Below are 26826 nucleotides of genomic sequence, written 5' to 3' on the forward strand. Positions count from 1 at the left end.
TTCCCAGCTTGCTCCCAGATAGAAATACACCAAATTAAACTGAAATGTTACCATTTCAGGAATGTCTACAATGTTCTGTTGCCAGTGAAAAGACCTAAATCCGTTTTTTTCAGGATTTGAATTCTGTGAGGAAAAGCAACATTTTTATTCAGTCTTGTCTGAAAACAGTAGAATTTCCCAAGACAACGCTATGACAGTTGTACTAAACTTCATTTTCTCTTTTTTGGAAAAGAATCTCTCAAAATGGTCAAAGATATTCCCCATTCTACTGAAGAAACACAAAATTATCATAACCCTTGTGATTCTTGGTCATTGAAGAAAAATCCTTTGTTCCACAAGTAAATAGAATATAAATCTTCAAAACACACATCCATACAGGGGACTCCATTTTATATCACAATTTTATTCACTTATTATGAATATTCACAACATTAATCTACTGCAGATAATCTATTTAGTGTATTTGAAAATCCATTTATTTTCACTTATTGATATGCATGTGTTACACTTGTATATAATACAGTTTTTTCAGTGTTGGCTTAAGAACAAAGAAACAAAAAAACAAATATTGAGAAGCATGATGCAGATTTTTGACCAAAGAGAGGCCATATTCAGATTTTACAAAACAGCACATTAATACTTTGCACTGTCCCAAAAAAAGAATCTCTTTAAGATGCTACCTTCTCTCCCACCTGTTAGCACAAATCCATACAATATTATTCCACCCTAAAATACTGAGACACCTAGTTCTGCTACAAACAGTTTATCCTAATTAAATTTTAACCAGAAAAGAATATCTTTCTCTGCCAACATCTTTGATTATTCCTCAGCAGAATGATAAAATACATATCTCAATTTTATTTCCAACAATCATTTATTTTAAGCTCTCCTGTGCAATAATACAGCAGAGGTAATGAAATGGTTTTGGAACAGCAGGGGATACTGCAAAAGACAGAGCACTCCAGGGTGTTCATCCATCATGGAACTTAATTTATAACTACCTAGCCATGTCAATGGCTGGTAATGATAAAAGGGTTTCCCTCTTTCCGTGAGAGTCTGGTAACCACCTAGGACATTTAAATAAGTTTGCCCCTATATACTTTTGACAACTATCAAGTGTTTGTGGTTTTAATTTCAGTGCACCAAAGCAAACAAATCAGAACTATCTCACCCTCTCCATTCAGCATGCTTATGCAGCGTCACTAAAAGGAATTGCCAGCTCTCTGTTATATCAGTATTACAGATGGTACAATATACATTAAATGGATTATAAAATTATACATTCTATAGTAACTTAGAAAAAAGCTCAAAGATGCTTAAGGCCTTTAGATATTGAGGATTTTTTTTATGGAACAACACATCGCAAAGTTCAAAAAATTGCTGCTGAAATAGAAAATAAAAAGTAAATGTTGTCATGAGATAATGATTTTGGCAAGGATCAGAAGATCTGAATTGGATGACTGTAAGCGCTTTTTCCTTTATAGCAAACAGAGTGAGCAGACATCTACATAAGCATCCAACAGTACTTGGATTCAAGCAATAGATTTTATTTTTTAATTAAAAAAAAAGATCTGAATAAGTACCATCCAATTTCAGAATTGCAAAACTCATACACATCCCTGCCTACCTTTATAAAAAGGGATAAAACAGTGTCATTGACTGCCTACCATGAATTTCAAAGAATTAAAGGTTAGGAGAGTAAAGTACATAACAGGAACACCCATCTCCTGCAAACTAAATGGAAATGTATATTTTAAAGGTATAAAATGCCTTATAATGGAAGTGGTAATTGAGTTTTGACCACTGCTTGTTTAACTGCCAAAGAGCTGCAGTAGTTGGTTAGCCTTAGGGAAACATGTCAACCTGACTATACATTCTAATATGACTGATGTATTCAGATAACTATTACTTGTCAACAATAATTATTAACAATGGATATATATTTCCATTCCTATAACAAAAGCAACTTCAAGATGTTGAAATATGTACCTTTCAGAGCTGCAAGATTAGAATTCAAATAAAAATGTCTAAAGCTGTGCCATGCCAGAGGACAATTTCTGCAACAGAAATTTAATTAAAGCAGTGTGCAGTCCACCAGCAATCTGAATGCTCGACCAGGGTTCAGTTTAGAGAGACAGAACCAGTACATTTTGGAGGCTGACTTCATCAAGATGAAAAGCCACCAGTCTGGAACGGAGAATCTGAGAGACTGCTGCCTTTCTGCACCTTTTGAATATCACCTCTTGCGATTACAGCTGCAAATTCCTCCACAAGTGCAATTTTACAAGTGTACACAGTTCAATTAGTCAAAAATCTTTTTGACATAGAAGTTCAAAATAACTTTCCAGTATTTTTGATCTCAAGGCTGCTGCTCATTACAAGCCAGATTCTCACTCAAACAATTGATTCTGAAGGATACAACCCAGTAGTATAAAATTTCACTTCAAGGATTGCCTGGAGGAATGAAATTCCTGCGTGATGTGTTTAACGTTACCAGCCTCGAGGTTGACTTGATTTGTCTTTAGCTATCGGGTTACCTGTAAAGGAAAAGAAAATCAGAAAATCAAAACTTTACATAGAGGATCTACTTCTGAAGTACTGGAAATTGAAACTGCAATATAAGGTCTCTGTCCAGCAAAGCTCTTTCACGTTTTCAAATAAGTGAAAAATACCCAGTGGTATTCGATGGGGTTGCTCCCCAGCTTAAATTGAATGTTGAAGTGCTATGCTGGAATGGGGACCTGACAAGGAGAAACTGAAGCATGACCATGCTTAAAAATTCCATAAGAAAAATCCAAAGGTCGCAGATTACTAGTCCGTAAAAGTTAAAAGTGCTGGATTCATGGAAACAGTCTGTATTATGTTTATCTTTTTCAGTGTTAGAACTTCTGTATCTTAACAACTATGCTATTAAAATGTTAGCAATTGAGTGTTAATATTGACTGTAACTGGAGGTGTATTCTTCTCTTCTTTGCATGCTACTTTAAAATGAAACGTCCTGTTAAGGGCTAAATACATTTTAGCAAGCAATAATCAGTTCATGAAGTAACAGGACAAAAAGCATGCATACATAAACATGAGATAGATATACCCTGTTATTCACCAGGTATAAAATAACTATCAAGAAATTCACTTAGAGTGGTTTCATCTAGGCTAACATGAAACAAGAGTGGAACAGAAGGACCACAGAGAAAGAGTGGGAGACAAAGTATTTCACAGTAATTGGACTTCCCCTCTGTCTGATTTGGATTTGAAACAGGAAAAGAAAAAAAAATCTGTCATATCAAAGAAATATAACTTTAAGGAACATTTCTGCTGTGTCAGTGGATACAATTAATGATCATGTAACATTTTAATATCAAATTGTATCAGGGGACATCATCCCAGCTCTTGAGGAACAACCCATTGGACTGGTCACAATAACACTTTCTGGCATCAAGGGTCATATGTTTTTCACTTTGATCACAAAGAGAAGGGTCATGCTCCTTAATGATGAAACATTCTCGTGCCCTCAGCAAAACTATTTGCATACAGCTTGTCAGCTCCGCAGAGCAGGAACATTGGGCAGAATATTAAAAGGACTGTTCTAGGATTTCATTACTTTAGTTTGCCTTCTCCACCAAGTAGTTTCTAGGAATTGCACTTAAGAAGGCAATAATAAAATTGTGCTTTGTGATTTTTATGATACATGGGTTTATTTACTGCACTGCTCTTATTTTATTTTGTTCTTGCTGTTGGAAACAGCCTCATGTGGCCCTTTCTGTAGTATAAGGTTGCCTGAAAAAATAATGAAGAATTAATTTAAAAGTCAGGCAATATATTTCTATGTCATGCACCAAAGCTCCAAAGGCTGACACAGCACCTTATTGTTATTTATTCTTTGTGTTATTATAACATGCTGGACTTCTACTCATGGACCCAGGCGCCACTGTGCTGCTTACTGTAAAATACACATCTCCTGATCCTGTTCACAGATGGACTTTCATTAGCTTCTCTTGATATATGCATATAAAACTGTGGTAAATCAACTGATGCAAAGTGCACTGAAGCCTGATCAAACGATGTAAGGCTCCCAAAGAGGCCATGTACATGCAGGGTCAAAGCATCTTAACGTTTCTGCACCGTGGAGTAGACCAGAACCAAAGCAGAACCAGAGAAAATATCCTCAGAGGTACAAATGAACAAGCACAGCCTCAGTAACTCATATGAATTATCTGCTCTGCCTGCAAACACACCGAGTAAACCTTTGCTTTTGAAAAGAGAGGCTGGCAGCTTTCCAGTCATATAAAGTTTAAGGGCAACATATACGGGCATCTTTTAGCCCTGAGCGTTCGCAACACAGGCAACCTTTAAGCTATTGCTGAACCAAACTGTACAGCTGAATCAAGTTGCCTGGCACATCAGGCCAGCACACCCTGGCAGAGGAAGAGAAACATCCTTGTGGCAGCATTTTCTTCCCTAGTGGTCACCATTTAATATGGCTTACAGTTGCAAAATGGCAGAAAATATTTCCAGGTGACAGATTTTCTGGTAAAATTCAAGTGAGATGGTCTGTGATAACATTCAGTTTACCCATATGACACTGCAACTTATCACACGCATTGAACCAAGCCCAAGGTAGTATATAAGATGACTGCATACTGTTAGACTTCCAATTCAAAATCTTTTGAAATTAGGTAGAAATACGACATGAAAGTCTTTTTATTATTTCTATAATATCTAGTTCACCCACCTCAGTGCATGGGCTACAGTGATAATCTGGAGCTAGCATTTTCACACATACACGAGCGCTCAGTTACATGGCTGTTTGCAAGTTCAAATGTGTTCTCCTCAGTTAATGAAGCCAGGAAGAAACTCAGTGAAATCACAATCTGCGGGCCTAAACCATCCTCAGTCTAGCTGTACAACCGCATGGTGAAAAAACCCATACACAAGCAATATCAACTGTTACACAGAATAAACAGGTGATACGAAGAAAAGCAGTTTCAGTTAGCTGTTCACATCTTTGCTGTTCATACAGACTGTATAGGAAAACAAGCTGCACATGCCTAGTTTTTACAATTACATGACTGGAGTTTTTAACTGCTTTCCCTTGCCTGAACTTATATTATTCCCCCTGCTATCTTTTTCTTTCCTTTTAACTTACAGGTCACACACGCTAGCTCTGAGTAACTCGCATACTGGTCCACACTCGTCTCTATGTAGAAAGGTAATACTTGTTAAGCAAGCACACACCAGCCATTAACGTTAATGGAAGCTATATATTCGTACACATTAAGGAGAGAATGGACCCCCTCAGATGAAAAGGCAATTTCATAAAGAAGTAGTGAAATTTTAGCTAATATCTAGTGATGTTACTTTCAGAAATGCTTAATTCTGGCTATAGTAAAAGCGTGCATTTTTAGCAGCTAGGAAGCAAGGTATTGTGCCAATAGTCTTAACAGGAGAAAAAGGACTGATAGCAGTATGCTCCGATCTTTAAAATCCTAAGGGAACAGTAACACTGAATGGGAGCAAATCAAGTCTAATCAATGTTTCAGTTAATAATTAACATGTATGAAAATTAACTTTTCTGCTGCTGAACAATACAAATGGAAAAAGGACATAACACCTTAAGCATTCTAGGTATTGATTTGAATTAATTTGTTCATACTTGGAACATAATTACTTCCTTTATGTTAATATATTTTTTCACATGGTTGTTATATCATAAATACAATACATTAGACTCTCTTCACTTTCTTCTACTAAATGTGCAATTAAAGCATAATTACTCTGCAGTTGCAGACTTTTTAATTTAAATTGATGAGTGGCTGCTGTAAATTGGCTGTAATTGTACGTGAACCCACTTGTTTTATGTTAAAACAACAATATATAATTAAATACAACTGAAGTTTTCTGCATTTTTTTCACTCATTACAGGTTCAAAACAGATTCAGGTTTTGGGCAGAACACTTTTTCCAGTGTAACTCAGAGTGGGCCAGACATGAGGAGACCTCAAAGGCAGTCCATTAGAAAAGCTATGAAAAAGCTCAAGAGCTTTTTCTGGACAGCCTTCGTTCGAGTGGTGCTGACAACAGGTGAAAAATGCCCTCACCTGTTAAAAACCCACAGCTGATGAATAGTGCAGATAGTACCCTCTCTCCCATCAGAAAAGATTTCCATACAAAACCCAGCCTGATACTTTTCCCAAAGACTTCTTTCCACATAAGTAGAGGAAGGGAGCAAAATCAAGCCTATAAAGAATGGCTGAGTGAATATTCTCTAAACAGTGAGGCACCTCTCCTTGCTGTCATGCACCAGAGTTACAGGGTCAAGATTAGGTATAATACAAATCTTCTATTTCTTCAGAGTGACAAATGCACTACTATGTATTTGCTAACTACAGAATAGTTTATATATGCAAATGAGGCAACTAATTACTTTAATTACTATTTAATGATGTTAGAAGAAAATAGATAACAATATACAATATATTGAAATCACCGTGTGCTGGAATATTTCATAATACAAGTTCATACACTACTAATTTTTTGGCTGGCAGCTCTTTTGAATTTTTCTGTGTTTTTGACAGACCATACACAAAATCCATATTAAAATACATTCTTCAGTTTGCAAAGTTAAGTACTTGAAAGTTAGGAGCTTGCCATTGAACAGACGCCCTTGTACAGTAAACAATAGAATTTAGTGGAAGGAGTGGTGGGGAGAAGTCCATTTATAATGTCCGTGGGATTGTGTACTAATGCAAATGCAGACTGCAGGAAATTTTTAAGCTGTGTTTCTTCCCTCTACATTTGATTCAGAGATATAGCAGACCTTCTGTCCCAGGTGCTTGCCAAATAAATGTATGAAACAGGAAGGACTTAATGCTGGTCTTTTCTCTTTAATTAGAACTGTTCTGTCAAGCATATAGGATTGTGTGTATGGCCATGGCCTGAGCACTGACTGTCTCAGAAAGTGTCGGAATGCTCAAGAACCTTCAAGCTATCTTTTTGTTGTTATTTTTTCTGAGATATACAAGACAGAGAAAGGATTAAAAAAAAAGTTAATAACTCACCCTGTGCTAAGTGGAAATTCATAAGACAGAGAAAAGACGCTTTGGCACCCATAGCTTTCTTCTGCCAAATTTTAATGGCCTATCAAGAACAATAACGATGTGGAGATTTCTTAAAAAATGAAAAGGGTCCTAAAAATCTTTTTAATGGACAATATCAGCTAAACTAAATGCAGGGGATGCCATAAGATTCCCCGAGATAAATGCGAAAAGCTTTTTAAAAAGAAAATGCCTACCTACAGATTGCTACTGTCCTCCAAGATGTGTAGATCAGACAGAGATCTTGTACCAAGACAACTCTTATCTGTACATATTTGTACACAGTACATTTCCTTGCATTGTGTGTCTGTGTTTTTATATTCTCGTAATCATGCATCACCAGAGCACCATGAAGTTAATAAAACAAGGTCAGCAAAGTAATTCTTTAGTAAACTTTTCTTAAAAGGGAAGGAAATAGGCATTGAAGAGGGCTGTACCAGTCATATACTTCTATGAGAGAAATAACTTTGTTTTGGTGCTGAAAACCTAATATGAGTATAACAATGCAGAAACAGAAGGGCCCACATAACCAGAAACATGCATCTGTCAATGGCTTTTTTCCTCTCATGCCCTCTGCAAATGAAGGTCTAGACTCCAAATGAATCTTTTGAACAGATGGAAGCACACTATTTTTTGGAATTTCAAAATCTGTGCAGTGTGTTTGCCAGGTACTATCATTCATATGTGGTTTGTGAAAGCAAATGACAGTTTGCATTGCCACTTGTGCATGTTTATGCACTGAAACAGATCAGCTTGTAAGCTTGGAAGGTGTTTGCTCATATAATACGACTACATTGTACTTCTCTAGTACTTCCCACCTGTGAGTCTCAAAAATGCTTTGCAAACGTTAACAAAGACAGGCTCACAATGCCCTTGAAGCTTGAGAATTCTGTAACTTATTTTCTAAAGAAGTGGAGAAGCTGGCGCAAAGAGCTGTTAAGGACAATTCTGTAATAGGATTCATTTGCACTTTATAGTACTAGGTATGGATTTGGATGTCTGTGGTTGATAACTAAATTTCTGAGTACACAAGAAACCCTTGCAAAGTTTTGGGAAAGGTTAAAGCCATTCAAACATATTTGCATACTTGATACAATCCCTGCAGCGGAGAACTGTGAATTGGGAAACAGGCTGTTGTTTCAATATCATAGCCTGCTATTTGACTTGGACTACTGACAGCAGGCAAAATTTGAGTGATTTGTGAGCAGTTTTGAAAATGGATATTTAATGATAATTATACAGGGTCGTTTACCTTCAGTGAGGGTTATGTACTGATAGATAAGTTTTTCAAAAGTCTCCAAATGTTTCATTTTTGCCCATAACACTTTGGCCCTAGCTACATTTTGAAAATAAGGCTCAAGAGCTGTAAAATTTTTCCCTAATTTTACTTTAGGCATTGCAGTATGAAAGGTGTTAGTTTAAACAAGTTCCCAAGCAAGTAACAGAGAAATGTAAAATTCTAGATCCTCAGGCCTGTCCTTCAGTTATCACTTCTAGCTCATTTTATTAATTAAACTGAACATTTCCTAATACAGTTCAATGATTCAAAAGTTTCTGATGCCTTCGATAAAACCAGACTCTAAACCTCCTAATTCTTTAATACTTTTATCACATTGTGACTTATCAGAATTATATTTGTGCTAATTCTTGTGCTTAGGGATTTCCATTAAGGAAGAAACAATCATGCTGGAAACTCAGTTCACACAAAACTATTTGAGGTATAATTCTATATTTCAAGTTTACCCACTACTCTTAGTGATTTCAGTGGGAAATTTTTAGTGTTAAAGAATGTAGGCCTGATTTTATAATCAGTGTTAAAAATCATAAGTAAAACCCAAAAGGGTATGGAAACCTTTCATATGTAAGTTGAGCTTTCCACTTGCTCCATTTTTGCCAAGTATGTGCCAAATGTTCTTAGATGTGGGACTAGAAAAGTAGAAAACACTTTTTACAGCATGGTATATGTTTCTGAAAATGGCAGAGTCCTGTTGTATCTTAAACATAGTTTTAAGATAAACAGACAGCATCTACCATACCTTAGGAATATAGTGGAAATATCCTTTTTCCACCTGTTTCCTGAGTTTTGAGAAATCCAGTACAGGATGCTGAGCTTTCAGCTATGACTATAAGCAACACCTAAGTGGATATTCCAAAATGTACTTTGTTTTTAAGCTCTGTTCTTTTCTCCAGAGCACCTGATTGCTTCCCTGTGACAGTGAGTATACTTAAGGTCATGAACTGGGTCTACCTTCGAAAGGAGAGTGCGTGAAGAAAGACCTTTAAAGGCTCCCAGAAGCATCTGATTGACACACCAAGGCTGCTTAGCAGCACAGTGCAGAGTCTCTTGAACCAACCTCCTGCAGTTCTGCCCAAACAAGCCACGATTCCTGGGCATCTGCAGCAAACTGAGTAACTACAACGAAGAGTTAGGTACAACAATTCCTGTTAATACTGTGTAAACCTGTATTTGTACACACCTGCTGCTCTGTGAGTAATAAACCAGGGCTGGAACACATTTTCTGGAGTGGTTTGACTCTTTATTCCTCAACGAACGTCTGGCCCTTCCTTAGAATCCGACCAAGACTAGGATTCATCACAACTAGTGCTCCAACGCGGAGCCAGAATATTTTATGTGTGTGGAAAAATCAAAAATTGTCATCAGGCACAGCAGAAACCTCCTTTTTCTACTTCTCCATTCGGACTTGAAGAGTTTTACACGTTTGCCTAAGAAACAAACACATGTCAAGTACTACACTGTTACGGAATTAGTTACAGAAAACAAAACTGGGATTGATGGAATTTTCTTTAACTTACAAGGAAAAGCACAGAACGACAGGTAAAACATATTTTGGAATCAAAGCAACTTCTCTTATCAAAAGAGCATGGTTTCAAAGGAAAAACAAACAAACAATAACAGTAATCTCAAGTGAAACGGTTTAAACATTCAGGTTTAACACACTCATTGATCTGTCACCAAAAACAAATAGTACTCATTTTGTCCAAGTATATCAGCAATCTTTAATCATAACAAAATGATATTTGAAAAAGTCTTTGAAAATAAGTCCATGGATAGACCTGTGGCACAGAAAAAAGGCATAAAGTCAGAATTTATTTTCCTCTAAATGAAAGACTCTGTATATTCTTCCTATATATGTTTAAAGTAAAAACACAGTAGTGTAAAGTTTGAAAGACAGAAGCATTCTGAGAAGAACTCTAATTACTACTATTGTTAGTAGGTTATGGGAAATACCACAAAATAACAGATGACACATTTCAAAGACAATACTGAACTTAGGCAGCTACCTCCTTATTTAGACATCTGATATTATTTTTGGACATGCTGATAATGATCATTTTCTAAAAGGGGTGCACAGCATAGCAAAAGATTGCCTAGTTTTATTTAAACAATGCCTACAAAAAGATTATTATTTTTATTTTATTTTACTTTTCTTTAGGTCTTTTAACTTAGATGTCATGCTGTAGATCATTAGAAACATCAATTACAAGATTAAGCCATGGCTCATAAGTTCAATAACTTGCTACTTTTATAAAGTCTTCGTACATCTAAATACTATAAAACAAATAAATATGGGTCTGGATTCATATTTGTTTGAACTTGATAGTTTACAAAATGAACTTAATTGACACAACTCACTGGAAAAATTATCACAGTGTATCTTTGATGAAGACATATGAGTTATGTCAAGCATAAATCTAATTCATTAGGCTTTCCAGCGTACTTCATTACTATTCCCTTCGAAAGGGGAATGCCACTAAAATGCACATTATTCAGGACTATGCCTAGACTGTCTCAGTGTTTCCATGACTTAGCAGAGAAATGAAGTTCATGGTAGAATTGTTTTAATATCACAAAAATTGAACATTTTTAGACAAGAGTTTTAAGGGAAAAGACTTAAACATAAATCTTAATTTACTCTCTGTAAAAGGTAATCGCTGTAGAAATTCAGACAAGAGTATCCTCTTGTAATTTTAGTGGTGATCACAACTCCATAGTGGGACTTCAGCATCACAACATAAAAGATTGCAAGACAATTAATTAAATAACTGTAATTTTCTTCACTTTTACAGTGTTTCTTCCATCTAGTCATCTCAAATGGAAGATTAAAGTAGCCTCTTTCTTTTTACAGATGGGGAAACAGAAGCATAATAAAGGTTCATACTTCCCTGTCAGCTGTGAGAAAGCAAAAGGAGAAGCAGAGACAGGAACACAGCCCTTACCTTTTCAGCTTAATCCTACCTTACTTACCTAAACAAAAGCCTACAGTTACTCTTATTGGAAATGAAAACCTCTAACAAGCAATTTCCTATGTCTAATATTCTAAAAACAAACAAACAAACAAACAAACAAAAAACTTAGCCTGGTTTTAAAACTAGGTTAAGGTTTTAATTGCCTAATAGATATAATGGATTTTCATCTTTTAATATATTTTTCCAGAGAGAGGGATAACACTGAACTTCCAATTATTCCCCAGGAAAAAAGTCATTACACTGTAGATCTATTTTCTTCACATGTTTATAGTGCACTCCTTTTCCAGGGGTTTTGAATAGAGTGATAAGCCATTTGGATGAGATCAAAATAGAAACATAAATTATTTCCTTACCTGTAATTTTATGTTCTCTATGAGGGTACCTGCTGCTCTGCTAGTGCAGTACTGATGTGTTTTCTGCCTTTGTCCCAAGCTTCAGAGATTCCTCTCGTGATTTTTCCCCATTTGCTTACCAACTCTCACTGCTGGCATTTTGAGGTAGTGCACTCACATTTGGCTCCAGGAATACTGTCATAGCTGAGGGAATATAAGAGAACTAAAAAACAAGTTAGAAAACAGCAGAGCAATATCGAGGCAGGAAAAAAAAATGTTTGAAACCAATGAATCAGTCATCAGCTTGAAATGCTTTGATTATTTTCCTCCCTTTTTCCATCCACTTAGCATCTCCAGATGAAGAAAAGACTTCTCCACGGCCAGAAAAATCCTAGGCAAAGTAGTGGGGGGATGACAGAGTATTGGGCATTCGCTTAGAGAATAAAAAATTATTTTAAGGCATCTAATTTTTCTCCAGTATGAGTACCCATCACACCATCATTCTAATACATAACAGGAAATAGATGAAGGGGGCTGATTTGGAAGATTACAGAAAAAATCCCTATCTCTCTGCCTCAGGTCTGAATAGAAATAGGGAAAGGGAAGACTGAAGAATTTTTCACCTAAAAGCTGTCTTAGATGAACAATTAGGAGGATTCCTCACTGCCTATGGAAAAAAACATAAAGTTTGTCTCGCTGCGAAGTAGTCGAGACTGTGGTTGCTCATTTCCAACTAATAGCTCTAGTCATCTTGGTCATTACCAAAAAAGAAGGAAAGAGAAAAACTAGTACTGTTAGCTTAAAAAGTAAAACAGAAAACAAAACAGAGAGTAATTCCACCATCCATGCTTGAAGTTGTGAGTAGTAGACGTAAAATTTCACTGTCATCCTTTTGTGTTTTTGGTATGTATGGTCGTGAGTTCCTGTAGTATCCTTGGAAATAGTTGACATAACATATTGTTGTTTGCTTAACTCCAGAAAGTGATAGCCTGATGCCATTCCCTGGCATTTGCCCTGAACTGTGTGTTTCCAACTATGATAAACTGATACAAGTCACCATAATCACTGATGAGCTGAGCAGAAATGTCTTCTTGCTTGAGTATTACAGAGATTTCCATGGGGAAATTAGAACTTCCTATTACTACTTTTCACTAGGAATCATCTTGATACTATTTTGGACTTCACGGTACACAGAAAAGACATATCTTGTCAAAGACAAAAACGAACTCTAGAAAATGTATTGATAATTTGCTTTAGTATTCAATTTAATTTGTATTTCTTAAAGAATCTCAACATTCCTCCTCATACCTGCTTCTTCTTGTCTTCTCATCAGTATGTGACCAAAGACAAAGTAAGCATGACTGAATCAGAGTAGCTAATCATAATTAGATCCTGGTGTTTTAAAATCTTGAGAAATGAAGGAAAGGCTAAAGGGCTCTGAAGGTTGTTAACTTCAAATTTCAGAGATGTAAGTATCAATGACGTTGTGATTTAAGGTCAAGAGGGAAAAAATGGACTCTTCAATGGTGATCTCTTGAATGATTCTCCAAAAATAAATTGGCTTTGCAAGTAATCTGTTTCAACTCTGACACGTTGCAGTTTCCTGTTCCTTTTTTGGACTTTTAAAATGCTGAACGAAAACTATTGACAACTGGAGTTAGAATGATGCCTTAAAGATGATAAATTTGCTGTGCTCTCCTTTTCTAAGGTCACTCAGAAAAGATGACAAGGAAGTAAATCTACTGAGATTTTTCAGTGATGCATATGCCTAAATTGGTCATAGCACAAGAAGGGGTAAAGTCTTTCAGTCTTCTTTTGGCAGGAATGTGTTCCTGAGCCAAAAAGCTTCAAGTCAGGATGAAGGAACAAGCTGTTGTTCTCCTGGCTGGCATCAGTAAGATATTTTCTGGCATTCTAAAACTGGAAGAGGCAAAGATGTTTTGGATCTCTTAAAAAAAATGCAGCTCCTTCACAATACTTGAATCCACTATTCATACCGCATTTGTAGATATAGGTTGGTTATACACAGTCCATTGTCTCCTTAAGATCATATCCATGCTGCAGGTCACATCATACAGAGAAACCACAGCAAACCAGATATTTTGTAGCTTTACCCAGACTCTCCATGTTAAAGTTCTACGAGATTTCTCACTGCAGACATGGAAGCGGCTGAATGACAGTCAGGAATGTGGGATCTCAGAAGACATCAGCTGTAGATGCTATTCAGCAGAGAAAGCTCACAGTCCATTTTATAGAATATATAAAGTCATTTGGAGCCTTTTCTCTATCTACAACAGTAGTGTTTTTCCTAAGATGAACCTGGTCTTCACCAAGGTGGAAGAAGCAGTAAACTATAACTTAAGGAAGCATGAACAATTTCGGAAGTTTTATGCAAATAGATTTCATGTTGGTCCTCTTCTTTTTTAACGTAGTCCTAGGCATCAGTCTTCCACTTATTCTTGCCTGAAATACTTTTTTTTTTTTTTTGCTTCATTTTGCGCAGTTCTCAGACAGGATATCTTCATTATTCTTAAGGAGAAACAAGTAAGATCTATCACCACATTCACCTTGTTCTGCAAGGGAAGAATATCTGAATAATCTGATTCCAATTAGTTTGAGAGTTTTTCACTCCTCCACTGGTGATTGTGAGTAACTCTTTGTATGACTGACATTCTCTGATTGATACTGATCATTACGCATTTCCTCCCTTCCCTACGAGAAGGCAGAAAAGCACAGACAAGAGAGGGTGGTAGTTCTGAGATTTTCTATAAACAGTGCCAATGCATAAGGAGATAGCTCAAGAGAACCATGGGATTTGGGAGAACTGAAAATAATAGCCCTTGGACAGTCAGAGGTTACTGCTCCACTCCCGCATAGCAATTCTACAACTAAGTAATAAAAAGTCAGACGCATAATTTGTGAACCCTGTGCCAAACACCCATGCAAAGAGGCTGCTATTTAGGTAGCAGGTAATGGGAGATTTTAGAATTCCTAAGTCCCTCTGAGCTGAAATGCATCATTTCTGACTTGCAAAAATGAGCCAAAGCAGCCCTCGGAGACCACAAGGGAGAGTGAGATAAGGAAGAAGCTCTAGTTCTAGAGCATGCCAGCATAATTCTGGCATTTGTATGTCTTCTTCCTATATGGTAGCTAATGAGGTAGCAGAAGTTCACTAAGATTTCTTAGGAAAACCAAAAAGGACCAGTGGATATTCAAACAACTGTCCTATTACAGCTGCAAAAGGACAAGAGACTAGCAGAAAATGGAGCTGCAAATGAGAGCAGAAATCTCTTTGCTTTCAGTGTTGGGCCTTTTTCACTTAGTGGAGAAGTGGAGGAAAACAAAAATTTACATTGATCCTTCAGAATTCATTTTTATTTTCCATCATAGAAGCAGAAGATATTCTCCAAACATGAGGACAGTACCTCAAACATGCCAGAAAAGGGAAAACTATAAAAGAAAAAGAAAAAAAAGGAAAATAACAAGTGGAATCTTTCAGGACAAAGGCAGAAAACCTCTTGGCTGGACTGATGGAGCAGACGAGTCTCATATGGAAGAAAGTAATGTTGCAAAAATCACTGATTAGTTCATTAATGATGTGCAGCTGAAATCCCTTTGTGTTTTCCTTCAAATTTTACAGAAATGTTTTCTTTTGATTTTAGAGTAAACCCATCAGCTTTCAGGTTTTGCAAAAGCTAACATAATGCTTTAAAAGGGATGCCATCTTCAGTCTTACCTTAGGAAAAACTATCCCCTCATGAAAATACACAAAAAATAAATTTCATTTCTCATGATTTGTACATTTCATCTTCTCACAAAAAAACTGCAGTGAAACCCTTCTGAATAGCTAGAGACAAGACCTACTGTAACTGCAAGGATATGCAGCTAGGGATGAAAACCAGTCAGGATAAATTGTAAAACTTCTAGGCAAAAGCTTCTAATTAAATAAATAATAATATTTTTCTGTGTTTAGAAATCATTTTCTTTCGAGTAACGCATTAACAAGCTCCCTCTTTCCAAAAGAGCTATACCCATTATCATTGTTCTTATCTCATTCTCCCTTGATGTTCTTCACTTTCAGTCTTTAATATCAGTATCCATAGAACTCTGAAAGCCAGAAATGAATAAAACAAAATTTGATATTGAAAATACGATTGGGTGTTGAATGTTTGAGTTATCTTGACCTTCCTAGAAAATTTTACTGCACTTTGAATTCTATAACTTTGCCTATAACATTTTGAAGTTAAAAGTCAACATGCCCATAATTTTCAACATTCAGGCTTTTATGGGCCTATTTCAAAACCTTCTGGAATCCATGGGATTTCTTTTTTCCAGAGTTCAAAGGATTTGGAATAGAGACCCTTGTTCCACCTTAGAATCAGGTTGAAAATTGCTAAAGTCAATCCATATTTATGCTACAGAAGTGATGAATGAAATGAAAGAAATGAATGAATGAAAGAACAAATTAGGACCAAGTTGGAAACCAGGTCCAGCACATGAGCTAAACAGCACTGGAATGGTAACTTTTGCATTTCTGGCATTCAGATATATTTCTAAAGAACTGTGTATTTAATTTCACACATGACTTGGATTTTTTGCATTTAGGTTCATGTGGTAGTGTGAAAGGTTAGTACCGAACTACTACTTCTGCTTCACAACATCTGCATAGCATGATGAACTCCTACTGCCTCTGTCACTACCTTCATCCCCTTCTTCTTTTAGTCCTTTTGATTATTAGTCCCTTTGACTCATGATTTTTTTGTAAAAATTTGCCTTTGAAGCAAGGACTGTGACTATTCCAGATTTCTGTGACCTATAAAAGATTATCATCAAGCTGTAGGGCTAAACTCCCATCAAATGTAGACTTGTAACAGGAACTTTTTCATAGGCTAGAACTAGGTATGTCCACTTCACAGCAAAGTAAATTTGGTAAATAGTAGTGCTTTTTTGAGATTCAGTGAATTGCATAGCCACTGAATATTGATCATGCATTCAAACTTTCTTCAGAGCTACACTTAGAAAACTGTAACATAGGTTGGCAAGGAATGATAACTAGTTTCATCAAAGTATCTAAGTGTCCCAAAAAAGAGTAGTGTTTAAATGTCCCACAAATAAATAGAGAACTTCATTAGGAAAGAATTACGACGGTAGTTCAGAGTAATAATTTCCAACTAATAGAAGAAGCTAACTTGACCCCAGGAAATTTCATCCTATTTCCATGCCCAGTTGAGTTGCCCCCTGAAACTTATATGGGTGTGTCTATATATATGGCTGTATCTATATATATGAAAATGTGTACATACTGTTAAAATGTGTAAATATATATATATATTTTGCCATCTTAATGACAGATTAGATACAGTGGGTCTCTGAGGTAGCAATGAGAAACATGCTGAGACAGCTGCAAATTTCTTCTAGTGACAGATTCGCCATAGGCTTGGAAAGAGATTCCGCAGCAATGAAGAGGCCGTCATATAGTGTAGTCTCTCTTTTCCACGGCTAATATTTTTTACAGTCCATACACTCGCTTGCATTGTGATCATATCCTCTTTATGAATTACAAAGTATTGTTAGACATCTTATACATATGCATATTGTTCCTATATATGTTCACCAGCAATTACAGTACAAGGCATAGAGTCTATAGGCAGAGGCTCTGAAGTGAAGTCATTTTACAGCAAAGTAGTTTATTTAGCACCCTTAAGGAATATTAGGAGAATCTATTTCTGTAATTATTTACTACTGACACCTGGCAAATAAATGTTTTACACTGTCATTATTTCAAGTTTCACAATAGTCAAAGGAAAAGGTAGATTGTTGCATGTGATGGAGGTCAGCAGTAGTTTTACACTGAAAAAATGTCCTGCGAAAAAAGTATTGCCATATTAGCATGGACTGATGACAACTACCTTACATCAAGCCTATCATCAGAAACATTCTAGAAAGTACTACATATATTGCTTATATGATGAATTTTTGAATATTCTAGCTATACATCACCACTACTGCTGTTTCTGAAAAGCCTGAAGGAAGAGAAGTGAGAGAAGGGACTACCACGATGGCAATATTTCTTTTCAGCCTTGGCAGAACAAACAGCAATACTTGTTCCACTTTTTTCCTCTGTTGCTGGTTAAAGTGCCCCTGCATCTGTTGCTGATGCAGAGAGGCACAGAACAACATAGCTGCATTGCTGATGCTAATATCAGGCTTAGCTTCAAGAGAAATTTCCTTTTCTTTTCATATCCAGTAACACATTTTATCCCTCTTTATTGTGTTCTCTTATTCGAGTGGTGATTGTGACAGCACACGTAGCCATTGGGTCATCATAAATGCTGACTCCTGATACAGGGAATCTTGATAATTACCATCCTGCCTTTAGCCCTCCTCCTTTAGCCTCCTTTGAACAAAGCATTACTATGCGATATCTAATGCAGGCACTTTCGTTCTTTGTGCTGAAAGAGTTATGAACAACATATTTCATAAATTGATATGTAAATAAAATCACTGCCTCTGCTATCAGCAGCTGTAATTAATTTAGAAACAATCCAGCATCTGCAAGTGAAAAAGAGGAGATAGGATAAAAATATTAGCAGTATCAATAGCAACAGGACTGCATTGATTCAGAGTAGTGGAATTCACATGTTGAACACCCTTTGGCTTCTCGCACAGCCAGTTGGTGTGTTTGGATGGTATACCTTCTCCTCTTCCAAGAATGTTATTCAGTTTTTAGCTTCTTTAAACTCCGGGTGCCATAATGCGAAATTAGATTAAATGGAATATTACAAATATCTGACTTCAGGCTCTCTCCAACATTGTTTTGGAATGCAGATAAATACTCTGAGGATGGATTTCTCTCCATCCTGGCAATATTCCTGGGTTTTTTTTGCACTAGTCATCTATCTCTGGTATTGATTTGGAAAGCAGATTTGGATTTGGAATGTAGATAAATATACTCAATATAGATTTATTTCTGGCCCTGTAATATTTCTCTTTTATATCTCTCTGTTCCTGAAATATTCATTTTATATTTTTTACAGTAATCTATTTCTGATATTGGTTTGGAATATAGTTACATAGTAATATATTAAATATCGATTTCTTTCTCTTCTGGAGTGTCTTTTCCCCACATATTAAAAAATAATATCCAGTTTTCAGAGTGACAATTCCAGTTCCTTCTGTCCCTCATAAAATTGTAGGTGCTCAGCACTTCCAGAAGTTGGACATTCATTTCCAAAATGTGGCCTACAACCCAGGTAAAAATATTACTAGCACCTGTTAATAAGAAAGTATTATTTTGTTCACTTGCGTCATCTAGAGATATTCCAAGATAAATAATCAATTGCCACTATGCAATACTTCAGGTCTTTTTGATTACTTTCTATTTCATTATTATTATTATACCAACAAGTCAGTTCTAAAAGACATGCACTGGTTGCCAATTTCTATTGAAAGTTAGATTACCAGGTATGTTGCTCATCACAGTATGACTAACCTATTTAGTCTATGGCTGTGTATCTACAGAAAATGAACGCTTTTGAAACTTCTCTTATATTATATTGCATTTGTTGGTGGCCTAAGTCTAGAGCTTCCCAAACTAACACAGAATAAGGCCATGCCAAGAGTCTAAAGTTTCCTACTCACCATCTTCCTCTTCCACATTAAGCGTTTAAATATTAGAGGCTATGACAATCATCATAGCTTTCCTTTAATGCTTTGGGGAGAAGTAAGCACCTCCAGAAGGTATGTCATCTGATGGATCTTAGGACAAGACGAACTGTCCTCTGGAAGTGAACAATTCCCTTCAAAACTACAAAGACAGCCTGAAGCATAGGCTGAGTCATCTTAGTTCAGAGAATCCTAACTCCAGCAAAGTCAGGTGAATTCCACCTGATATTTTAACCAGATCTTAGAACGTAACTTAGCATTAAATTCTAGATTATTCCTCAAGCCGTTCTGCCCAAGTCAAACTAAAAGCTTAAGGATAAGATATTATTTCACATAAAAAATATCAGTATATATTTTCTCTACATCTTGATAAAATATCAACCCATCTTCTCCGTGCCTAACCTCTGCAGCCTGTGAGCACTTCCAAGGCTTCCTGGGGCTTGGGTGCACACTTTTTCCATTACATCGCAGCTCCAGGATCTCAGGATAAGAGTCAGCACACACTATTTCCCATGTTTTCCTACACTCTAGTTTCTGCAGGAAAGACATCCAGGTCTACATGCTGCCCAAGGACTATGGCATGCTCCAAGCTGTTTGCAGGGCAGATGTCCGGGGAATCGGCATCCCAGAAGGCGCTGCAGCATGCACTTTCACAGGCTACATGTAGCTTCTGACACTCTTATTTGAAGTAATCCTGTATTATAAAGATAATGGATGATGCACTCTTCTTAACTATACAAGTAAAGTTTGACCTCTGTGAGTTTGCCTTTGAAACCGTGCTCTCCAGAGACCTCTACTCCATGGTGTGGAAAAGCCATATGTACACTTAGTAACTGAGAGAAATAAGAAATAGGTTTCTTTCTCCTCAGTTCTGACTGTACAGTGTTGTTTTCCAGTCTTTGCAGAGGATTCCTCTGTTTCAGATAAACTCATAGGGAGAAGTGATAGAAAGCATTTAGAACTTAATTTATGCATATGTAGTAAATAGTTATATTTACTTACTAAATCTGTTCATTACTTCTAAACTTGCCAGGACACAAAAGAAGTTACCCAAACAGTTTCCTCATTGGAAATGATAAAGGTGTGGTCATTTTGCGTCTCCTCTTATTTTCCTCCTTGTCTTTATGTAGGGAAAAATAGTACTTAAAAGGTAGAAAAGAATTTAAATGCATAATTTAAATTCAGATATACTTTTTAAATGCCTTAAAGGTCACAGCTTTTGGAAACCCATAAATGTAATAGTTTTTAATTCATTTTCCATGAAGCTTTGAGCATTTATCTCATAGGTTTTAGTTTTGGCCCAGCCTTAGTGAAATACCCACAAATTTGCAACAATATTAACACAGGGCATGCGAATCTCAAAGTCGTTGTACAATGTGTTATGATAAGCACTATGCATTCATATTTTCCTGTTAAATCTCCTTTTTTTGAATAGTATACAACTAGTTACAGATGTAGTAGTTCATATCGCATGAGGATCTACTGCTGAATATAATACAACCTGAAGAATGCAATTTTTAAATGAATATCTTATGATGAACATGCAGATTTTCCCAGGCTAATGCATGGTGGCAAGATCTTCACTCTACTAACTTGCATATTTTTTCCTCATTTTTAAACAATGATTAACACAGAAGGTATTACACAAAAGAAGATCTTAGTTACACATACCATTAAGATCAAAGGAAGGAAGATTACATGAAACTGTATAATATACATTCCTCTCACCAATGGCAAAGCAATAGTGTCATTGACACAATCATGCCATGTTAATATATCTCAGTTTAATTATTCCCAGCCTATTTCCCCAGCCATGCTATGCTATATTTGTATTTTGATGGAATAGTTTCATATTAACATACCCCGCCCCTTCTTAGAAGCATCTTTTTGAATCCCATATTCAGTATTCCTATATACTCTTTTTGATAAGAAAATAATCTCACCTGTGGCTGACATTTCTGTGGCATTTTACAGTTTTAATCTATATATATATATATGGGGGGGTGTGGGTGTATATATATATATATACACATACATATATAAATTTATTAAAAAAATAGATTATGGACTTTTTTCTTGGAATAGTCCAAATTTAATAAAAAATGTCATTGTCAATTGCATTCATAATATTAACCAAATTTTGGGGCTTCTAAATCGTGGGAAAATCTCCTTGTTTTTAAATGACATTTTTCTTGCTTTGCAAAAAGGAAAGGAAAAACAATCAAGAGAAATTTTTGAATGAAGATAACTCTTAGAAGAAGGTTGTAGGAAAAATAAATTCAAAAGTAAACAATTTTTTTATTTCCTCCTTTTTTACAGTTTTTTACCATGTGAAGGGGGTAATACGACCAAAAAAATTTGTCTTTATTTATCAAAACATCGAGACTAGGCATACAGAAAAAGAATTCAATCACTTCCATTCACAACAGCATCTCAGTCTGGAGGCGCATGCCACTGTTCCTAATATACCTTAGCTATCCACTTAACCATTTCATAATCCTACTAAAGTGTTTCTGAAAGTCCTCTTGTGTTGTAGTGTAATGCTTAGGAAAGCAAACACACATTTTCATGTGAAGTCAGAAAAATGTATTGTTTTAGCTAAACTGTCATTTCTTCTTCTCTCCTATCCCTCCTGCAGGCTACAAAGATCCAAAATAACCAGTCTGAAACTGAGACAAGTTTAGTCATGGTCAGTTCATACAGTTCCTCTGTATTCATTGTTCTTGCATGATTAATTCCTAATGTCAGCCCTCTTCTACTATAAACCATATGCAAGCAAATTAGGAAATGTGGTTTCACTGTAAAATTTTTCCATAATACTTGTTTTTGCATTCCTAGGGTAAATAATTTCCACCTGATTTTTCTTAACACCTGAATTCTGAGTACCGCAACATCCACACTCTTTCTAATTCTTTATTCACGTCTAACCTTATTGTGTCCCTACATCTGAACAAAATGCAAAACTTCAAGTAGATCACATTTTAAAAAATCAATTAGTTTTCTCCCATTATTCACCTATCCTTTTTGCTTAGTGACTGATTTTGTAAGTATCAAGAAGTTGGTATCATCAGTCTCTACAGTAGTGTGATTAAAAATGATAAAATACCTCCTTCCTATTACTTGGTTTTATCTCTGACCTAATACTCAACTATGAATAGCTCCAGATGTGGGAATGTAGCTGCTGCTTTTAAATCTGCTATCTTGTAGAAGAAAAGGCATCACTTGGGAAGTTAATTGGGTTACTTTCTCTACACATGAAGGCAAACTTACAGAAATGTTTAGAGGTGAACATAGAGCTAATACTTTTTTAGGCCTTTCAGGAAAGCTTTCACAAGGATTTTTTTACAGTACACTGAAATCACCAAAACTGTTCAATTCCCTTTGTTTCTTTATGCTCTTACGTTACACACGAAAATCACATATGGGTTATTTAATTTGATAATCAGAGGCATATTATTCATGATTTCTTAATACTAACTCCCTGTACACTTCTTCATCTTTTGTCTCAAAAGGGTGTGTGAAACCACAGAGAGCTTTAGAATTCTTCCTTTTATTTGTAGCCTTTGGGGAATAGAAGAGGAGCTACAAAAACAACGTAGTCACTACATATTAGGGAAAAGTACTTGCTTTTTGATAATAAGCTGCTCTCTTAACACAAAGAATCACTCACCTTCCTAGCAGAAATGTATAATTTTTTGAGCATCAGAATGATGTCTATTAAATTCTCGGCCTCCTGCATCCAGAATGACACATCTTCATTCCCATACCACCTGGTTCCAATGACTGAGACCAATTGTCAGCCAGAAATTTGAATTAAAGTTTGGTATTTTCTCAAAACAGCTTTGCAGCTTTGTGCGAATTGAAGGAAGAAGGGGGCAACAGATAGTAACTGAACAAACTAGCAGGCAGAATAAATAGAGGAAATTTCAGGAGATAGAGTGTTCTCCTTCCAGTGAGAGTGCAAGCAGATTATGGTGACCACTGTACTGAATCAGTGCATGTGACAGCGAACAGAACAAAGGACTGGGTTTTCCATAGCAGCTCTTCTGATAAGCCATGGAATGAGTCCTGAGGATTGCCACCATGGAGGACAGGAGAAGGAGGCTGAATCCCATAAAGAACCAGTCGTGCCACAGAGGCATGAGCCCTGAGGATGAGAGCCCTGGGTTTCTGCTGATTCCTAAAGGCAGGCAGAACTTCATAATCTCATCCAATATCTTTTGACAAAGATATATCGATGACGAAATCTCTTCAAGGAGATTCTTACTGAGATCTTTTTTTGTGATCTCTTCTGCTATAGTAGGGTAATCCAGACCCACATTATTAATTACTGCTTGTTAAGCCCTAACATTAAACGTAAGATGGCATGTGTGCTTTAAAGCTAATAGTATACCACGTATAAATGCAGCAGTAGCCAGGACTGTGTGTGTAGCGCTATACATTTATCTCTACAAATCCCAGCCCTGAGATCACAGGATGTAAACGAGACAGTTTATACGTAAGTGGAAGATAGCAATTTATCAAGAAGAAATGGGAAAGAAAATTAAAAGAAAAGGAAATATTCACTAAAATAACATTTCCAAACACTCACCCACAATTCTTTTTCTTTCTACTCCATCACTATTAAATTTTACCTAATCCCTTTTGGCTATGTTATACATACACATATTTTACATGCATATGATCTAATTTGCATTGGCATATTCAAAGTTAGGTGTGGGCAGCATTCAAGCAAGGTTAGCTTCAAAGAAACACATTCAAGAGAGGATTCCGGAGTGGAAAGGCATATCAAACACTGAGGAAGTATTCTTCCTTGAAAGAATGGCAAAATGTTTTAAAAACTCATACATAAAGAAATTCAGACATGCAGAGCTTTGTGTGAAACAGAAGGAAAATAATTCAGTCAGTACACACCGCACTGTACTACAACCAGGGTGTACCGCAGATTTAGTGTCTACACAAAGATTTCATTCAAATGACATAGACACACAATCACATCTACACAGAGTAAATACTATACTAGCCAGTTATGGCCTAATACCACAAACAATTATTAAAAATCTGTGAGCAAAACAGTCATCGTGTAGGCCTGGTGATCTATAGGGGTGAAGGTTTTTATGCTTGCACACATGCATGTGTTTCTTCAGGACAGAATTTTAATCTGTTCTACGTAGATGAATAACTATATTGACCCTGCAGAGATTCCAAAGCTGTAGGTTTAGGAAGTCTGAGTAATTAATGCTTAGAGTTATTTGAGGAATTTGTTATCCTTTTGTTTCTGTTAGCCACTAGAAAGCTGAGATTACAATAGGTTGACTTCATTTTCAGGCACTGTATATGATGAATGTTAGGTGAACTTCTGTTAATCTAATTTTGAAACAATAATATAAAAAGTGTCAATCGGAAAAAAGGAACTTACTGAAACTCAGTCAAAATTTTGCAGTAAATCTCAGCTGTACAAGACAGAAAGAACCAGAGGATCATTTGGTAACGACACACTAAATGCTTACTTACCATGCTCATCAGTTTCTGTGTAGAAACGTGGTAGTTCCATGTTACTGACAAAATTCATTTGTTTTCTTTCCTATAAATGAATGTCTTGTGCACTTTGAATACTACACAGAGTTTAGCAGGGCGTATAGGCATTGCGCAAGTGGTTGCAGAGGGAAATACATACCAAAATGCAATACATGTGATTATTACTGGTAGCTGAAAAAGGGATCGACTCTACTGTCTCTGTTGCTCACCTGAGAACGTCTGCCGTACTGCTTACCATGATCAAGCAGTTGCAAAGTATGCTGAGAAAAGTGTGCAGGACCACGAAGTCCAATCTCAGTATGACTCTCTCTTCCCACATTCTTTATTCTTCTAAACTGTTGTCTTCAGAGTGCACCCAATTTCCTGTGTGCTTTTTGTACCTGTTGGTAACATGCGAGGTTGGTATCATACCTACCCTAGTTGTTTTCACTTTATTCCCAGAGGAACAGCTCCATCCCTTCCGATCTGGAAGAACTTTACATTCTTCCCCTTCAAGACATGGTTGCATATGGCACCACCATTTCTGCTCCACTATTGAAGCTACAAGAGAAGAAAACAAACACATCTGCTTGTTCTTGAAATGGATACTTCAGCATGCTATTATGTTGCATCATCTGCTCTGTTTTCCAGGAGAACCTTAGAAATATATTGACTGGCATCTACTCTGTGATTTGCAGCCAGCTCAGCATCTTCATAACAAAATAAGCCACAATTTATACAAGGTGCTGTTTGCATTCAAGGTAATCTCTTTACTACTTTTTTTTTCTTTTTACTCTACTTCTGGAACTAATTTTACAGCATTCCTTTCCAATCGTCATCTTTTCTTGCTCAGTCAGATTTAAAAGTTTTCGGCAAAGTCTCTTCTTTTGAGTTAGTATATTTTGCCTCAACTACTGTACAGTGTGGTACAGGCTGATTAAATTTATTCCCCAAAGTTGACATATTCACAGCTCCTCTGACAGCCAACAACATATCAACAGTAAAGAGATCAGGTAAAGGGTGAATTAGTCCTGCTCCTCTTTCAGAGAAAGAAATATGAAAAATGAGCTAGTATTTTCCCACATAAAACATAAGAACCTAGCAGATTTTAAGGAAAACATTAATACCATACTGTGAATAGCAAGTTGTCTGAAAAGTGTTGGTATAAAAAGATTAAAATAAGCCAAGATTATGTTCTATTGGTTTGTTTCTTTCTCTACAGTAAAAACAAATATATAAAAAGTAAGTCTGCAGCATATGAAAATGATATGCTGATGTAGATTTTGCATAAACACTTTTAATTAAGTGAATTTGATACAACACTGAGGGCACTCTGTTAGTTGGATCAAATTTAGCTTCTCAAGAGGTCTCCTTCACTGGCATCTAATAATTTTGCCTAGCATTTCCACAGAGTAATAGCAAATAATTATTTTTCCTATCTTCCTCCCATTCACCCCGGGCATGCCCTTCAAAACGCAGAAGCCTTCCTACTCATATTTTAAATACTCTTAACCGTAATAGAGGGGTTCTCTCTGATGACTAAACGTGGCAAATCCCCCTAGGAAAATATAGCAAAAGGAAGCAATAGAAGAAGTCTCACCATCAACACAAGAAGGAGCTGCCCGGGTGGTACCTGCTACCTGCCCAGGGAAGCAGGAGCACTTCACCGTCTGTGACCTTTCTTCTATCTTGTTCTTATTACAACATCTGTGGAGCGCCACCACTTCACAGGTCCCAGTTTTAACATGGTGAGCTGTGCAAATAAGATGATGCATAACTTGATAACATTGCTAGGTAGCATCACACTGTTTGTACTTTTAACTAGAGATACATTAAACAGCTCTATAAGGCAATCTGCCATGCACGAATCTGAATCGTGGAAAGTAAAAGACATTTTAAGAAGATATCTAAATCCCTCTATTTCTTCTGCTGCTTAACTATTTGAAGCCC

At 36.4% G+C, this 26826-nt stretch overlaps 1 protein-coding gene across 6 annotated transcripts in view; it reads right to left on the reverse strand.

The window, feature by feature from the left end:
• Positions 1-383: 383 nt before the first annotated feature.
• Positions 384-26826, reverse strand: part of TAFA2 (TAFA chemokine like family member 2) — a 201668-nt gene continuing 175225 nt past the window's right edge. For 2 of the 6 annotated variants that reach the window (XR_011139534.1, XR_011139531.1), the window contains 4 exons: positions 26477-26629; positions 25313-25437; positions 9571-9817; positions 384-2537 (listed from right to left, as the gene is read on the reverse strand). Coding sequence is in view for 1 of the 6 variants with exons in the window: in XM_068934285.1 (XP_068790386.1) it covers positions 2526-2537; positions 25313-25437; positions 26477-26629 (290 nt within the window). In the remaining 5 variants the exon portion in view is untranslated. Of the gene's footprint in view, positions 2538-9570; positions 9818-25106; positions 25278-25312; positions 25438-26476; positions 26630-26826 lie in introns of all 6 variants that reach the window. The other 4 variants (XR_011139536.1, XR_011139535.1, XR_011139537.1 and 1 more) reach the window with 4 other exon arrangements.

The sequence above is a fragment of the Struthio camelus genome, chromosome 1 (genome assembly GCF_040807025.1).
Source record: "Struthio camelus isolate bStrCam1 chromosome 1, bStrCam1.hap1, whole genome shotgun sequence".
Lineage (NCBI taxonomy): Eukaryota > Metazoa > Chordata > Aves > Struthioniformes > Struthionidae > Struthio > Struthio camelus.